Genomic DNA, 15559 nt, shown 5'->3' with positions numbered 1-15559 from the left:
TGCCCATCAAAGAGATTCTTAGTAACTGAGAAGGGGAAACTATGGACTAGTTTAAAGGTCTGCTTTAAAGCTCGGCAAACTTGGCTTCTTAGTTGCAGAGGAAAACTTGGTTCCAGTAAAGGTCAGGACAGGGATAGCCTTTGAGTAATGTTTTAATTTTGCTGAACGAAGAATGCAAACTTTGAGGCAACAGACACGTAGAAATTGTGATACTCTAAGAGTTTCCAAGATTGAAATACGTTCAGGTTCTTGACAACTTATGTTTATCGTCTAAAAGTGGTGGTGAGTTTGGAAGTTGTAAACTGAACCGGAACAAAAATGCCTTGATTCTTCCAACAGTAATCGATAGCTTTCATTAATATCCCTCCTAGTGGCCCGTTCTGTAAGTTATCGACCGAGGTTTTTTCCAGTGGGGTTTTTCTCCTTCGACCGCACTGATCATTGAGCATAGGAGGGAAAGTAACGACCCGTGAATTTCACTGCGAACCGAGTAGACGAGGTTAGGAAGGACTCGAGTCTCATTTTGTGTCTGATGATTATGATAGACGATTTCGTCATGATGCTCAGCTTGAATTTTCTGACAGACTCAAAAAACAAACCAGTGGTCAATTCGAAATCATTTTACAGTCGTTGCAAGACTGTACTCAAAGAAAACTCGAAGGAAGCCCGATGCTCTTACACTGTTAAATCCAGGACGTCCTTTTCATGAAAAAAAATAGATTGCACAGTCGCACAAGGGCAAAAGCAAGTCGCCAGAGGCCACCGGTTGTTACTAGATCACAGCCCTGGGTTAGCACGAATTCGCATGGGATATTAGTATGAGTAATCAAATGGCGACGAGTGAGATTAAGAAATAATTTCACTTGCGTTTTGTTAAAATTCTAATAATTTCCAGAGCTTTAGGCGAGGGAAATTATCAGAATTTTGACAAAACGCAAGTGAAATTATTTCCTAATTTCACGATAAAACCATTTGATTACCTTTTAATATCGTGGGTGACAAATTAGGTCTTGTTTACACACGGAGGCGTAAAATCGCTCGAGTACTTTATCCAACTACTCGAGAAGAATCATCTCCAGGTTTTTCTCAAAGCTATTTTCGTCACACCACTTCTCAAAAACTCGCACCCAGTTAATTGTGCTCTTTCGCGTATTTAAACTTTCGGCCGCTTCTTTTAATTTCGTAACTTCTTCAAGGGTCACCGTCTTAAATCTCGACGCCATGTTGGCTCTGATCGAGATACAAGAGATGTTACCATGGCAATTTTGTAATTTCACATGTAACATTAAAAATTAACGCTGAAGTTTCGCGCCAACATTAAGAAGTAATTTGTCACCTAAATATTATTCAGAAAAAAACAACGGGGGATATTGCATTAAAAGCAGCTTTTAATTTTATCGCACCGTTCGCCCTGCTAAATTAAGACCAATTAACCATGTATCGTTCGTAGAAACTGAACGATGTATATACTTACAGTCGGACATTGGTGGATACTCCTTTGAACGTATCATTTTGAAGTAGTTCAATGGGATTGGCAAACAGCGTCCTATAAACGGGCCAAAATGTTAGAGAGTTAAATTAACAGCCTAACATAGGCCCAGGTATCTCGTGCCTCAATGGGTTTAAAGGTGATTATGATTAATGTTTAACTTCAAAAACCTTACAATGCTTAATAAAATCAGATAATTTGAATTGCTAAACAACTCACAATATTTCCAGACTGTTGAGGTAACGAAAAGCGTTTCCCTCGATATGCTTTATTCTGTTTCCTTGAAGGAACCTTCGCATAGATGATCAGAGAAAATACAATTACAATTAAAGAAAAGTGTAGCATTTTTTTTTCTTACTGTTTGATAGTGCCAGAGCTGTACGACTTCCCCAGTAACACTTGTTTCTTAAATTTCACATGCTCTGGTTTGAAAGAAGTATTTTGATCGAAACAGGAACAGTGCTATGATAGATACCAACACATAGACACGGTCATATTAGAAAACTTACAACAGTTCCAAAGAAGTTTCAGCAAAAGTGTCTTTACGAATACAGGTCAGATTGTTGCCTGTAAGCATCCTTGAAAACAAAAGAAAGTAAGATCGAAATTTCACAAAACGAAAAAAAAAAAACAAAAAAAAAAACAGTAATGTATATATGTACGATCCTTCGCAGTAAAGCACTATTTGAGCAATAGTGAAAATCAGACCTGAAAAAAATTTCAGGCCTGTACGGGATTCGAACCACTGACCTCTGCGATACTAGTGCAGCGCTCTACCAATTGAGCTAACAAGCCAACTGGGAGCAGGCCATCATATTAATTCGACATAAACCCGTAGATGATAAATCAAACAACAACAAACATATGAAACATATGTATGAACTGCGGTTATGAAACGTATATATGCACGATCCTTCGCAGTAAAGCACTATTTGAGCAATAGTGAAAATCAGACCTGAAAAAAATTTCTTGTTAGCTCAATTGGTAGAGCGCTGCACTAGTATCGCAGAGGTCAGTGGTTCGAATCCCGTACAGGCCTGAAATTTTTTTCAGGTCTGATTTTCACTATTGCTCAAAACAGTAATAGCAGCAATATCATCATTAGAGAAAAAATAATTGTCTACAAATGTGCTAAAAAGTCGACAACAGACAACGCCATCTTCAAAACAGCCTAGCTGATGCATTTGATTGATTACGAGGCGGGGCCCCACGAAAATAATGTAAATGGACATTTTCTACTCTCTAGTTATCTCTAATTTATAAGAATGAACTACATACAGCATCGTTAGACCTTTTAGCCCGGCAAACGTTTGTCTTGAAATATTTGCGAGTCTATTAAAACTTAAAAACCTGAGGAAATAAGAGTCATTAAATTAGTATATTTGTGCTAAGAGGTCAATGTAATAGCTTGGCTCTCACCCAACAAGCGTAAGGCTTTCTATGGTTGAAAAATGGTGTTCTACTGAATGACAGAGGGATACTCGTAGACAAGTGCTATAAAAAAAGATATGCTACTGTACTTGAATAAGAGATGTGATGGACCAAACGTTTCCCATTTTATGCCTGTAATGGCACTGATGACGAGCGTCGAGCGTCATTTCATCGGTAGTTAGAAGCAAGGATGTTTTACGATAAAAAGTATGGAGTCTTTTGAACAATTTTATATATCTTTTAAGTAAAGAAAACACGCAATTCAAACTTGCCTCGAGTCGTTGCTTTCTAGGTCATAATTTGCAACATCGAATAACAGGCTTCGTGCACGCTTTAAGCTACTATTTTTTTTCCTTCGATGATTTTTTTTAAAATGTCTCTAATTTAAAGGGGATAATTACGCTAGTTCAAGAGCTAACGACCATCAAACCTTTTTACGTGTCCATTGTTTGAAAAATAATACCATGTTGTCGGAATGCGCGTGCGCTTATTCACCTGCTTGATTACGGGATTTTTATGCGCAGTATGAGGTGCACAGTACAAAACTGAGAAATCCCCTTAAGCAGCCTGGCCTGACATGAGTCAGCTTTAGCTAACTAGTAGGGCATACGAAGTACCAAGCGGGACGTCGTAAGTTCCAATCCTATTGGGAGCACTCGGAGTTTTGTTTTTCTTCTCCGCCCATGTGTATGCCTGTCATTCACTGAACGACATCTTCTTTACTTAAACACCTCGCTTAACATTTACGATCTTCACTTTCTATGATTATCATATGAAAAAGAGAAAGGGTGCACAATTTAACTCACAATTTTACTAGCAGCTTGCAGCCAGAAAAAGCTCCATCTGGGATGAACCGGAGTTTGTTGTAGGACAAATCCCTAAAAAGGAAATTTTCAATTAAATTGTCATCGAGAGAGAAAAAGTACTTGGTTACAAGAAAGAGAAAAGTTATAATGTCACCAACGCTGTTGGTGGGAGTTAATAAGAGGCTGAAAGAGACTGAACATCAAATACTTTTTTTCCAATGCCAGGTCTTTTAAATTTCGGCGTAGAAGATAGGCGGGGAAGGAAATCAGCCAAATATTCAGTTTTCGTAATTGTTGGTTGCTGGAGATGACGAGGTAAGGAGGAATCTGCGCAAAGTCAGCGATCTACTTTGCCTGAGCGTATTCCGGTTCGCTTAACACAGCGGTTAAACGTCTGCGCATGTTTAAATGTTGTAATGACTTGGTAGCATATTTTCGGGCTGTCAAAAGAAATGCAGGTAAAATGCCACGATTTCGCGGGGTCTCCCTGGTTTATTTTACTTCGACCTGCATACTCTGTTTAGAGCTAATGCGAACGACTCGTACAAGGCATACTTTAGAGCACAACACAATGAGTCGTCTGGGACTCGATCCCAGATCTCTTCATCCAGGGACGAGCCACCTCCGCCACGTGTAGTCAGTTAACATTACCGAAATATATTCCCTGTTCACCCCGTCTTTGAGTAATTTTTTAAACATAAATGTGCGTGTGAAGGTGTAGTCTGATCGTCCGGGTGAGTGTAGTCCTGAGAAGGACTGTCGTCGGTGGTAGTGACTGACGTTTCGACAACCTGTGCGGAAGTCATCATCAGAGTCAAGTGAATGATTGTTGTCAGTAGAATATTCTCCTTCTCAGGACTAAACTCACCCGGACGAAAACACTACACTTTCATATAAATGTGTGTGTACGGTCAGATAAATTTTTGAGAAGTAAACCAACGGATAGGCAGACAAACAGAGAGAAAGGCTTTCAATCACTTAACTCATCGAAGTATGGAGGAGGTAAGTATGAGTTAGCTAAATTAAGCCACTGAAGGAACTACTCCTCTAAGTGTTTATGAATATACAACTTAAAACTTACAAAATATTTGTAACATTGAATTTCTGAGTAAAGACATCCACTGGAAGTTGTTTGATCTTATTACTTCGTACGATTCTGGAAAACATTGAAGCCAGATGTTGAGTAAAGAAAAGTCTACTTTCATTAGCGGGCAAAAGAACAGACTCATCAGTTGTTGTAAATTCCTAATCTGTTTCAGGCTCACAGCTAGTGAAGACGAGCAAAACCTGGCGACGGCAACGGAGATTGCCTGCACACGTGTGCATTTCCTATTTTCGATCATCTCCACTTCCTGAGAGTCAGGCCAAGGCTAATTGATGAATTCAATACATTGATGTTTGCTCACAGATTTCGGACGTATTTTATGGTTGAGTAGTGACGCTGTGAAATCTCGGTGATTTCATTTTCAACAATAGATCTGAAATGAAATAGAAAAATAGAACCAGTTAACGAAAGCTTGTTCGATTACGAGAAGGAGAGACTGACGCTCAAAAAAAAAAAAGAGTTTCTTTTAATCTTGAACTTTCAAGGCATATCTTGCCACAGTTTTAAAACGGCAGTTATCCCTGCTGAATGCGTGAAAACTGAACATCTAATGGCCGTTACACTCGCCTGAAGGGAGAATTTCTTTCAGATCATAATCTGGGGAGTGTTAATCGATTGGTGTGGTATTATCAGCAGAGTTAATATGGCGATTTTAAAACTATTCAGCCTAACGTTACTTACGAATAATGTATCACTTACAATATTTCCAGTTCTAAAATACCGCTAAAATCTGGCAGTGAAGTCAACTTGTTGTCACTTAAATTCCTAAAAAATTCAAAAAAAGCGGGGTCACATACTACTTTAGTTACCGACACAGGAACTTGTCTCTAATTGTTCACCCTCCCTAAAAGTGGGAACTGTTTCTTTTCTTAGTTCATAAAAAGATTCTGTGACATTAAAACTTCAAAGCGAAGATCTCGCAAATATATATATGTATGTATATATGTATATATACATGAATACATATATATATTTATGTATGTATACATATATACATACATATATACATAAAAAGGTAAACCAAATGATGAGCTCCCAGTAGAAGGATCCGCGGAGGATACAGTGCTTCAATGAAAATGTTAAGTAAGTGTAAAACGATGAAACATGAAGCAAACTTCTAACTGTTCCAGCTTTAATGTGGCGACGTTTCGGCCTTCGGCCTTCTTCAGGTGGAACGTATTTACATAGAAATTTAAAACTAAAAACTAAAAATTCTAGTAGGTTTACAGAATGACCTGAATTTATACTAAACGTAAGAAATAAAAATAGTATTGCGTAATGCATTCCAGACCTAAATAATAGGATATAATAATGAGTAAAAGGCAAGAATGTGCAATAGGGGAAATAACCACGAATGGTTGCGAAGTATAAAGTATAAAGTATAAATTCAGGTCATTCTGTAAACCTACTAGGATTTTTAGTTTTTAGTTTTTAATTTCTATGTAAATACGTTCCACCTGAAGAAGGCAGCAGGCCGAAACGTCGCCACATTAAAGCTGGAACAGTTAGAAGTTTGCTTCATGTTTCATCGTTTTACACTTACTTGTATATATTATATATATATATATATATATATATATATATATATATATACAAGAGCAAAAATGTAATGGTCAAGAGGCCAACTCCAATGTAGCTTTGTTGGTTTATTAGCTTTAATAATATACACACACACACACACACATATATATATATCACCCCAAACGACCCACAAATGTTGGGTCGTTTGGGGTGAGCCTCTTGGTTCTCCTCCATCCTAGCATCAGCACTGCACTGATGAGGCTCAGAAGGCCGAAACAGTACTGTCTGCAATTATGTATTTGTGTATGTATGTATGTATGTATGTATGTATGTATGTATGTATGTATATATATATATATATATACACACACATATATATTTGTGAGATATATGCGCATGCTCGCTGGTTTACTCTAGTTTGAGCACTCTGGCATGGCTTAGACGATACCACAAAGGTTGGGTCGTTTGGGGTGACCGTCTCGGTTCTCCCCCATCCTAGCATTAGCACTGCACTGATGAGGCCCAGAAGGCCGAAACAGTACTGTCTGCAGTTAGTTATATATATATATATATATATATATATATATATATATATGTTACAAGGGTTCAACCTGATATCCGTAAAACAGTGCCTGATACGTATAGTAGAGCGAGTATAAGGTGTGATAAGCAGCAAAAAAAATTAATTTTAGAATTTAAGTTTAGAATTTAATTTATTCGTCACGGGAATGACAGGAGAAAGGAACAGAACTTTCGTCCCAATTGACACCTAACACCTTTGTACCCACCGATCCCACCCCAGGGGAGGACATTCATCACACAGTAATCTCGTGCGTGGGAGATTTATTCGTCCTTATCCTAGAAGACTAGAACATCCAACCATTTCTTGATGTTATAGAAAGGTAGCAAATTCTTCTCAATTATTTTAAGACCTTGAGTGTTGGTCCGGCCGTGGCTCGAACTCTCGCCTTCCCGTACAACAGTCCAGTGCTCTATCCATTGAGTTGACATTTCATTCCTACAGACCTGTTTCGTGGTTGCCCACTCATCAGGGGATTTTAATAACAGAATAACGCAGTACCATTGCTTATATACTATACTAACATAATTGATTTAGATAAGATGAATATATGAAGTTCATATATTTTGAACTGTGGTTATAGATACGTATGATGCACGATCCTCGCAGTAAAGAGCGCTTTTTATGCAATACAGAAATCAGACCTGAAATAAATCAGGCCTGTACGGGATTCGAACCACTGACCTCTGCGATACTAGTGCAGCGCTCTACCAATTGAGGTAACAAGCCAACTGGGAGCAGGCCGTTATATTGATTCGTAATAAACCCGTGATGATAAATCAGATACGATGAATATATGAGGTTCATATATTTTGAACTCCGGTTATAGATACGTATGATGCATGATCCTCGCAGTAAAGAGCGCTTTACTGCGAGGATCGTGCATCATATGTATAATTGATTTAGTGCGAAAAGTGTCAAGTCAGCAGTTGCGTAGGAAGGCTTTGTTTCTGTGTCAGCAGGAAGACACGAGTTCGTTACGTTTGTTGAGTATAGGTAGGTCGGGCCGGCAGATGATCAGGAATTTCTCTTTAAGGCACAGGTTGCATCGTTTGCTTGAGCTGTTGTAGAGCAGGTGTAAAGATAGAATGCTCCAGGTGATGCTGTTGTCTTTAAGTGTGCAGGTCTGTTTACTGAGTTCGGTAGAGTTGCGTTGCTTTGTGTGTCGGAACGATGAGGTGTAGTTGTTGTAGCGGGTCTTGAAGTCGTTTGCAGTGAGTCCGATGTATGAATCCGTCGAGTTGTTGTCTTCACATGTCATAGTCACTACAGGACAGAAAATGCGTGCACTGTAAGTAACTCCTGTTGTCCCACACTAAGCCTTCGAAAAGTTTTCTAAGGCTTTGTATGAGACAACGAGAGGTACTTACAGTGTACGCGTTTTCCGTACTGTCATGGCTTGGTAGATAACAGATTGTTGGAGGCAATTTCCGTCTAGCGGGCGCGAGTTTTTCTGTCGGCAGTTGCATTTCTTGTTATTGCTGGCGGTAGTGTCGGAAGCATTAGTCTTTACGTGGGAAGTCAGGATTCTGTTGTTGTGGTTGTGAATGATGTGTTTTGTATTGTTCATGCAGCTGTAACTAGTCTTGATTGTGTTTCTATTGAAGATTTTGCGAAGCTTATGGTCTTTAGGAAAGTGTTTGTCTATCAGCGCGAGGAATTTATGCCCGATGTTAGCACTGGTGTTCTTGCTGAAAGGTTGGTTGAACCATAGGATCTTGTTGCGTTGACGGTTCTTGCGCCTTTACGTGTCCGTTGGTTCATAGTGAAGTGTGTACCTGTATCCACTGTCGTCTAGTAGGCAGGAGCTACTTGGTCGAAGGAAACTTTGTTGGATGAGAGAGATTATAAGCGTCTGTTGATACCGATGAGGATGCTTTTTGTGGTGATCGGTGGGTGGTTGCTCTCGTGGTGGACATATTGCAGTGTGGTGTTAGGCTTTGTGTATGGTTGGTAGGTGTTTTGGCTGAGGTTAAATGTGACGTTTAGGAAGTTGACTACTTGTTTGTTGGCTTCTATAGTGATGCAGAGTCCGTTGGCGTTAAAGATGTGGCATATCTCTTTCTTGATGTTTTCAGTGTCCCTAGTTGTGGCGTAAGTGGTGGCAAGTCCGTCGCCTCGGTTTCGCGAAAAAAAGAAAACACAACCAATGGGAAAACACCTCAGCCATCATCAACTGGTTTCGGTCTACAAGCAACAAACACAACTCCACCTTCATCTGCTTCGACATAGAAGAATTCTACTCATCCATCAGCGTAGCCCTGAACAAAGCACTAGGCTTTGCATTCAATTTCGACAGCACTACCGCTGACAAAAAGAACATTATAATTCATGCAAAAAGCTCGGTTTTAACCCGCAAACAGCAATCCTGGCAAAAAAAGGTGACACTACATTTGACTTAACTATGGGCAGCTACGACGGCGCTGAAACCTGTGAACTTGTCGGAAACTTTCTCCTCTCCCAGCTACAGAATCTTAGAATAAACGTTGTTAATTAGTAGAGTATATAAGCAATGGTACTGCGTTATTCTGTTATTAAAATCCCCTGATAAGTGGGCAACCACGAAACAGGTCTGTAGGGATGAAATGTAGTTGATTGATTTTTTTCTGCTCATCACACATTATATCATATGTTATATATTTGTTATTGATCAGCCAGGAGGTCCGTATTGGAAAAAGCTGTGCCCTAGGCATAGACGATTTAAATATTTAGAGAAAAGATATCAAGACATTGAATTCCTTTGGTTTCTTTTGTGGAATGTCTGGTAAAAATGTCCAAACTTAAACACTTCCTAAAATTGTTTCTGTAGTTGAACTCAAAACTTCGCCCAAGTTATGTTATATTGATAAATGCAATTGCAAATTCTTCGCGTTTTAACTTCCGAGTTACATTTGAGAAGGAATATTAAATAATAAAAAGTTATTGGGCCGCGGGTCAACCTATTTAAAACAAGTTTTTCGGCAGCGCTGCTTGTGTTTCCATATCTTCTTTATCTTGAGGTATGTTTTCCAACTGGTGAAAACAAAATTCGTTTCCGCTTTGAATGCTTTCGTTGCCTGAATTCATAATTGTGGGTCTCTGTTACGATATTTAAATCTCTCGGAAAACGATTAAAAAAGCGCAAATTGGAAGACTCGGGGTGGTCCGTTGGTCTGTAACCGAGGTTCGGATGAGAAAATCCCGATCGTTGGGGTGCGCGAAATTAGCTAAGAGATGAGATGCTTTAGATGTGACACAAGGACCGAACCCTGAGAGATCCGTGCGTCTTGAACGAGAGCCAAATATTTTCTCATCCGGCCCGACCTACTCAGTATATAAGCCTTTTATCATATGAACACTAACAAAGTATAAAAAAATTCGAAAATTTTGCTTCTTAATTAAGACGCGATAGACTGGCGCATTCAAGACAGCCACAGTAAAGGATTTTTCGTTAAAAACGTTTCCTTTGTTTTTTCGAGTTTGAACAAGCACTCGACAGTCATCGAAAGATGCGACCTTTTTTCAACAAAGTTTTGCAGCAAGGCCGTGTGAAAGCGGGCCGGACGGGTCATATGTTAAATATGTCTGTCATATTTACCAGCCGGGAGATCCGTATTGAAAAGAACTGAACCGAGGTCTTGGATACCATCTAAGGCCAAATGTTACAAATACTTACGAATATCACATCACATACAATTCTTTCAGCTTTAAAAGATCGCTTAAATCCGGCACAGACGTCAACTCGTTTTCGCTTAAATACCTGGCAAATACAAAAAAGCGGGATAACTTACTACTATATTCAGAATACGTAACGTTCTTGAACCGACAACGTAACTTGTCTCAACTTGTTTACCATACGAAAAGTCGGAACAGTTTTTCTTGTAAGTTCACTAAAAATATTCCATGATACGTAAAAGTTTCAAAGCGAAGACCTCGTAGATGCTGAAGGATTATTTGGTTTCTTACAATCTAAAAGACTTTTCCGATGGTCCTTCCAGGATTCCAGCTGAAACATGGGACAATTTATTGCCGCTGAGAGCTCTGTAAAAGAAAGTAGATAAGGCAAATCTATTTCTATAAATCATTGATAAACCTTTCTGAATTGTAAATCAAGCTGGCAAGAGCATTAAAGTTTCCAAACTTACAGCTTCATCAATTTTCTCATCGCCCTAAAGGTTCCGTTTTCAATATACTTAAGTCCACATTGGTTCAGATATCTAATAAAGACAACAAAAATTAGAAATATATACTTGGTCAATTCCTTAGTTCTATACTTAGACAATTCCTTAGTATTTCATCGCACAACATTTTCCTTCATTTGCAAACTTACAGAAAGGACATATTGTTAAAGCCATAAAAAATATCTGCTGTCAGGTTAGGTCCAATCTGATTTCCGGAAATGTCTCTGTTGGGATATAAGAAGCATTACCAATTGAAAAAATGATTATGCATAGTTAGACTAAATATTAAATGATTATAATTATTACGATGATAAACCTTCTTTGAAGAAGCGAAAGGAACCTTGACTGAAGTCTGAAATGACTTGGAATTAAACATAAAGCCAACGTAATTAGGCGAATTAGCACGCGCGCATTCGGAGCAGGAAGTATTGTTTCTCAGTCAATGGGTCAGATAAAGAGTTACGATAGTCTTTAGCACTCAGGAACGAGCACGGTGACCAATAATTTCTTTTAATGAAAAATCTTGGCGTACAAACGATCCAATTTTATTTGAGGAAATTAAGGAAAAATCATCGAAGGATAAATCAGATTTAAGAATTTGTTCATGCTTAATTAGCGTACGTATATTGAGTTATGGAAGTTTGGAGAGAACAAATAATGCGTAAGAGTAGCTCGAGGGGCAGCCGAAAGCTACTGTAGCTTAGCTTTTTTAGGGCCCTCCAAACTTCCCAAGTGCATTACACAGCGTGTAACCTGCGAGTTTTTTTCGGCTTTGCTTTTGCTGCTTGTTGGATTAGGACCTAAAAGGTCAGTGCTGATAGAAAAATGAGGCAGTTCTTCGCTAGCTTCTTCCATATTTTAAAGAGAAGGATGACTGCACTGCAGCTTAACAGGACGACAACTCTGCAGCAAGGTGAAAAAGAAGCTCAGGTCATCTTATTCTTGCACGGGCGTGCGTAAATAAAGATTTTGTTCATAGCGGCTCAATAGGACTTAGAATAGGCAAGCACGTACGCTATGTTATAAATTAAATTGTTTCATACACTCGAGATCTTCTACCTATCAAGCTAAAGGCAAGTGTTACCTTAATAACCCTCGCTAGCAGCTACCGAAAAATGTACCGTGATCCGATAAAATGACGCGCGCGAATAGAGCCAGTACAGGCATAAATGAGGGTAAAATTGGCTTATTAAATCCCTTGAAAAAAAACATAGAGAGAAAAACATATTCTTAAGCCGGCTATTCCTCAGAAAGAAAAGGTATTTGAACAATTTTTGTTTAACTTTCTTTTAAAAATGTTCCCTACATATGACTGTTCCTAAAAAATACATTGAAAAAGAAAAAAAAAAAGAAAAGTCACCGTGCTAGTTCAAGTGTGGAGTGGTTGGTAAATAGTGTTGACTGGCCAGTACGAACCGTTTGTGAACAAAAACAGAGGTGAGGTTGACTAGGATCCTCTAGGATAGAATCAGTCCTATTAGAAAAAACAAACAAACAAACAAACAAACAAAACAACGAACAACAACAAAAAAAGGAAGTTACAAGAACTACTACCGTACTTACAGCTGAGTGATATGCTTACGATCTTTCAGAATAACTCTCATGTCACCATACGATAACTTATTATGTGGGACAGAGCTGAAAGAAGTGAAGGATAAAATAATATAGAATGTCAGATTTAAAAAGGAAGATGTTTAGCCAAGGCAGATGATACAATGTCAGATGCATTTATCTTTAACACTTATGGATAAAGAGAAAAGTCCAGTCATCATGAAAGTGATGTAGTAAAAAAAAAAAAAACACTTGTTTTAAAATATATAACAACGGTCAGCAAAAAATGATGAGGGTTTTGCCAGTTTGTGCACATTACTGAAGTTTGTTTATGCTATTTGCTTGTATAAGTCTTATATGTAGAGAAAGAACCACAGGTAACTCGTACAGTTTTCCAACGTCCTCTGGGAGGTAAAATGCACCTTGTATAGCATTGTTGCCAAGATTTCTGTAGATGGAAAATAAATTAATTCAAAAATTAGGTTTGACATTAGTCTATGATATAGCATGCTGATGAGCGATGATTATTATTAGAGAAACTTAATACGCTCTGCATCACTGGCTAGCCTTTCGTCTACAACTCAGCTGACGGTGGGTACGAAATATTGCAAGCCTCGTATCAAACTTCGCCTATTGTTTTGGTTACGATTTTTTAAGACAATGAAGCTTTTGTTATCTGTCCTTTGAGATTTTCCTGATCGGTGACGCGAACTTAGACTCGGGTTCACATTAGCAACAACAACAACATCAAGAACATCTTTTATTTATAATCAAAATTTAACTTCTAGATTAAGACTACCTGCAATATAGTGAGGCTAATCGAGGCAGGTAGTATGAAAAACGTGTCAATTACATATTAAAAATAACATTATTCTAATGACAAAAAATAAATAACAGTTACAAAGGTACAGATGTCAATTACAAAAGTGAATACAAAAATGTAGGTATACTAATTACGAAGCCACGAGCACATAATTAAAAACAGGAAAAGCTCAAAATACTCTTTATTTTAACGAAATCTAGTTTCATGTCATTTCATTTATTAATGTATCAATATTAGGATAAGAATCCTGGTTTAGAAGGATTTGAAGTAAAGATTCGGTTGTTTTTTTCTTTAAACTATATTTTGGGAGCTGTCTCAAAACATCAGGAACACATTTTCAAATTTTTGCGCCCATAGAGGAAAAAGAATTCTTATAGCGATTTAGTCGAGAGTAGTTTATATAGAAGTTACCAGCGGTAGAAGATCGTTTGTTATAATGATGAGCATCTCTAATGGGTCTAAAGAGAGCAGAAATGTTGGATGGCACGACTTTTTTTATAGACATCATGCATTAAAACAGAGCAATTTTTAAAGTAGAATAAAGGTAAAGGCAGAATACTGGTAGAGATGAAGAGTGGAACAGCGTGAATATTAAACTTAGAGAAATTCATCAAGCGGACTACCCGTTTTTGAAGATAGAATATCTTGTTTAGGTCCGTTTTGGCTGCCTGTCCCCAGGAAGTAAGGCCATTGGAGATATATGGAAGAATAAGAGATCTATATATATATTACGCAGAGTCACAGAGGGAGTGAAATGCCCTTATCTAGATATTATACCTATATGACAACTTATCTTTGACGCGATGTGGCTGACATGATATTTCAAACAGAGCTTACCATCCATTAGTATCCCTAAGTACTTAACATATGATTTACGTTCTATAATTATCAGTCTATTACTTTGGTTGTCAAATATATTAAGTTTAACTTCATAATCTACGCGTTTTTGGTATGGATGAAAGATAACAAAATTAGTTTTCTTTATATTTAAGGAGAATTTATTAGAGCTTAGCCAATCACAGACATTGAGTAGCTCCACTCAGCTCTCGTTCTCAAATTTTCAGTGATGGCATTTTGGTTCCCACGGGAGCCTACTACGGAAAACACAGACAGACTAGCAAGGGGTGAGTTAGTAAATGTCGGTACCTCAACATGACTCGTCTGTCGGATGGATGTTGATTTGCATGTTGATTCACGTAGGTTGAATCAAACTACGCAATTCGAGTTGCAATCATGGCGTAAGTTGCCACATGCGATAGAGTCCTAATGTGTGATGCTCCACTCCAGTAAACGGTAAATAAATAAAATATGCATGAAATATAAAGTTTACGACGTATTTTATCAGTAAAAGTAACTCATTCCAGTCATGTGATTGCGAGCAAGCGTTCTCGGAAAGCTGGGAACAATCAGTTTTCCATTCGAGTTAAATTTGTTTTGTTTTAAAGTTGTTTTTGATTCGCCCACGCGACGCCGTTTTAGAATAAACAAAGGGCAGGCAAAACAAAACTGACCCTGGAAATTACCTCTTTATGACAAAAAAGGGAAATAAAACTGTGTGCGTTCTTTTTTCAACCATTGACGCAAGGAATGTAAAAGAAACAACGCTGCTTTTGTCAAGCCTCAGGAAAAAAGAAAGTGTGATTTCCCACCTTCCTACGTTTGAGGGATGTCACTTTTCGGACAGGGACCAGGTAGTTTGAAAGAACTTATTTATCTTTTGTTGCGCGCGCAAAGCGACAGACGACAACGTGAAACAATGTGCTCATCAAGTTCAAAAAATACTTCTACCCACAAATTGAGAGAACCACCAAATAAAAAACAATGAGCTTTTAGCCTTACACTTTGCAATGCTAAGGGCTTCTTTAAAATGAGAGTGTTATTAACTATTTCCCCTTAGGCTTTGTCTCATAAAACGTCAACCAACATAAAATAAAAAGAGGGCAGGCAAAAAAAAAAATGATCCTGGAAATTACCTCTTTATGAAAAGAAAGAAAACGACGTGTGTCTTTTTCTCAACCACTGAAGCAAGGGTTGTAAAAGAAACAACGCTGTTGTTTTCAAGCCTCAGAAACAAAGAAAGTGTGATCTCACAC

At 38.2% G+C, this 15559-nt stretch overlaps 1 protein-coding gene across 1 annotated transcript in view; it reads right to left on the bottom strand.

Annotated features, from left to right (window-relative positions):
- Positions 1–15559, bottom strand: part of LOC111333129 (uncharacterized) — a 51268-nt gene that overhangs the window by 15936 nt on the left and 19773 nt on the right. The window contains exons 5-18 of the mRNA XM_088758347.1: positions 13032–13091; positions 12656–12730; positions 11242–11316; positions 11057–11128; positions 10878–10952; positions 10606–10671; positions 5531–5596; positions 5133–5204; positions 4808–4882; positions 3727–3798; positions 2768–2839; positions 1999–2067; positions 1709–1780; positions 1475–1546 (exon numbers count right to left, since the gene is read on the bottom strand). Of these exons, the coding sequence (XP_088614473.1) occupies positions 1475–1546; positions 1709–1780; positions 1999–2067; positions 2768–2839; positions 3727–3798; positions 4808–4882; positions 5133–5204; positions 5531–5596; positions 10606–10671; positions 10878–10952; positions 11057–11128; positions 11242–11316; positions 12656–12730; positions 13032–13091 (993 nt within the window). The remainder of the gene's footprint in view (positions 1–1474; positions 1547–1708; positions 1781–1998; positions 2068–2767; positions 2840–3726; positions 3799–4807; positions 4883–5132; positions 5205–5530; positions 5597–10605; positions 10672–10877; positions 10953–11056; positions 11129–11241; positions 11317–12655; positions 12731–13031; positions 13092–15559) is intronic.

The sequence above is a fragment of the Stylophora pistillata genome, chromosome 4 (genome assembly GCF_964205215.1).
Source record: "Stylophora pistillata chromosome 4, jaStyPist1.2, whole genome shotgun sequence".
In the NCBI taxonomy this organism is placed as follows: domain Eukaryota; kingdom Metazoa; phylum Cnidaria; class Anthozoa; order Scleractinia; family Pocilloporidae; genus Stylophora; species Stylophora pistillata.
This window is presented reverse-complemented; position numbering and strand designations above follow the sequence as displayed.